Below are 2,597 nucleotides of genomic sequence, written 5' to 3'. Positions count from 1 at the left end.
TCATCTTTATCTCAGCCCCTTCCCCCCCCCCCCCGACCCCCACCCCCACCTCCTCCACACACTCTTCACGTGTTGCGCACTGGCGCCTGATGGGTGCAGGATGTTCTGCAAAGCCACCCAACGATGCGCGAGGCGTGCGACAGGCCGGGAGTCGTCTTTCACTTTTGCCGCATGCCATTCTCGCCGGGGCGTGTACACGCATCCTCTCCCACCCCCCTCCTCCTCCCTGCCTACCTCGCCGATGGACGCGCGAAAGCGTGATAGCAGCTTTCCATCGCGCTTCAACAGCACGCGCGCATACTGCAAGCAGCCTTCCCTCCCCACCACCACCACAAGCACACACACGAGAGAGCACGGCGGCGTTGTTCGGAAAGGCAACTCCATCGGATGCCCACCGCCTCTGCCTCACGAGAGCCCCTCGTGCCAACGATCAACTTCTCTATGGTGTGCCCTGGCGTGTACCGAAGCGGCTACCCAACCAAGAAGAACTACTCCTTTCTCTGCGCGCTGCGGCTGCGCAGCATCCTATACCTCTGCCCGGAGGACTACGCCGAGAGCAATCTCAAGTTCTGCGAGGAGAAAGGCATTCATGTCCTGCGCTTCCCGACGGAGGGCAACAAGGAGCCCTTCTGTGACATCTCCGAGCCCCTGATGCACCGCATTCTCAGCGCCATCTGCGACACTCGCAACCTCCCCCTGCTCATCCACTGCAACAAGGGCAAGCACCGCACCGGCACCGTCGTGGCCTGCTTGCGTCACCTGCAAGGCTGGTCTTTGGTGTCCATCTTCGAGGAGTACAAGCGTTTTGCCAGCGACAAGGCTCGAGTCGGGGATCAGCAGTACGTCGAGCTCTACCACCCCATTGTGAAGCTGACCCCGCCGTTTGTGGCGTCGTGGGTGACCGTGACGCCGCGCGTGACGCTCGTGACGTCCGACCGCGAACTCATGGAGGCGGAGGCGATGCAGCTCGGGTACAGCCTCCTCGCACCGGACAAGCACCTCATGAAGAAGAATGGCAGCAGCACGAGCAAATCGACGGGAAATACAGCGGCTGCTGTGCCAGGCGCCGCCTCCGTCACGGCGGCGCCCGCGGGACCAGCGGCGGCAGCTGCCGCTACCGCGGGTAGCGGTCCAACGGTCACAGCATCCACATCCGGCCCTTCAGCTGCGGTAGCCATGCAGCAGCAGCAGCCGTCACAGCCCGTCACGTCTGCGGCCCCGACGATCGCCAGCAGCAGCGGCCACTCCACAGCGCCCTCCATTATGGCTACCGCAGCAACAGCAGCGGTAGCGGCTAGCTTGGGAGAAGCAACATGACTGTGGCGCATCCGCCACCGCCTTTTCCCACCCCCTCCCAACATGCACACGCCACCGCTCAGGTGGCATCGGAGCAGCGGTGACTGACAGATAGGCACGGCCGAAGCCCCTGGCCCCCTCCTCCGCCTCAGTAGAGGCCTGCTGTGCTGTTTCTTCTTCGCCGTTCGGTTGTTGGTGAGAGTTTGCTATGTGTATTCTATTCTGTGCGCGTGTACTTCTGTGCACCTTTTTCTTCTTTCCTTCTCTGTTGGGCATCAGGTTCCTAACCACTGTACGCGTGTGCCCCTGTGTGACAGCTGTGCCGAGGATCATGGTCGAGGACCGCATCCCTTGGACGACCATCGTCGTACTTCAACAGGCGTGGCACGCGCGCGCACAGAGAGAGAGGGCAGGACGGAGGTGAAAGAGTAACGGGTGCCGCCGAATCCGACGGGTGCCATGAGCAAAAGGGACCTCTCCCAGATGCCGAGCAGCGTCCATCCGCACCTGCGCACGCAGCTCGATACAAGGGCACGGGTTCGAGATGGCCGATATGCCTAAGAGGCCGCCCTTTGCCTCCGCAAGCTCTTTCTCTCCCCTACTCCCTCCACAGCCGCGCGTCTCGCCCCTTCTCCGCCCTGGAAAAAAGAGTGCGGTTCCGGGAGAGGCGACGCAGGTTTATATGCGACACTGTCGGCACCACCAAGTTTTACCTGAGCCCTCCCCCCCACAATTGTATTCAACTTTCTCTTTTACACATCTGCCCTTCTAAACTGGCCTACACACCCGCGCACACACGTACCCCTCACCACGCCTTTCGGATCTCTGCCTCTCCCTCTCTGTCCGTTTTGCCATCCTGGGGAGCAGGCCAAGGCAGACATCTACCGCAATCGGCCTCTCTTGCCATTTCCGCTCATGTCGTATGTGCCTCTTGTGTGTGACACAGCACTAACGCGAGGAGGTCACCTTCGGCGCACAGACAGCGCCGCACGGTGGCCACGCGCATGATGTGACGCATCCCTTAGCACTCGAGTGAAGTTAGCCCTTCAATCGGATCCATTCACATGAGCGACTGCTTTCAGTTCCGTTTCAAGTTCAAGCCTTGGCTGACGCGGCACCCTCTCGCTCCGCCGCCTCCTCCGCCTCCTCCGCCTACCGCTGCTGTGTGCTTGCACGCTTGTGTGTGTGTGTGTGTGTGCACGACTGCCGCGCACACCGCGCGTGTCCGCAACGAATGATGGCCTTTCCTCGACCGCTGTCTCCGCTGCTTTTTGCGCCACATAGACGATCACCGCGCGTGT

The 2,597-nt window shown here is 61.5% G+C and overlaps 1 protein-coding gene across 1 annotated transcript; it reads left to right on the top strand.

The window, feature by feature from the left end:
• Positions 1-387: 387 nt before the first annotated feature.
• LDBPK_040550 (tyrosine phosphatase, putative) lies at positions 388-1,317 on the top strand (the record flags this gene model as incomplete). Its single annotated transcript, XM_003858069.1, has 1 exon — positions 388-1,317. The coding sequence occupies one exon, from the start codon at positions 388-390 to the stop codon at positions 1,315-1,317; it is 930 nt and encodes a 309-aa protein (XP_003858117.1).
• Positions 1,318-2,597: the final 1,280 nt, after the last annotated feature.

The sequence above is a fragment of the Leishmania donovani genome, chromosome 4, assembly GCF_000227135.1.
Source record: "Leishmania donovani BPK282A1 complete genome, chromosome 4".
NCBI lineage: Eukaryota > Euglenozoa > Kinetoplastea > Trypanosomatida > Trypanosomatidae > Leishmania > Leishmania donovani.
This window is presented reverse-complemented; position numbering and strand designations above follow the sequence as displayed.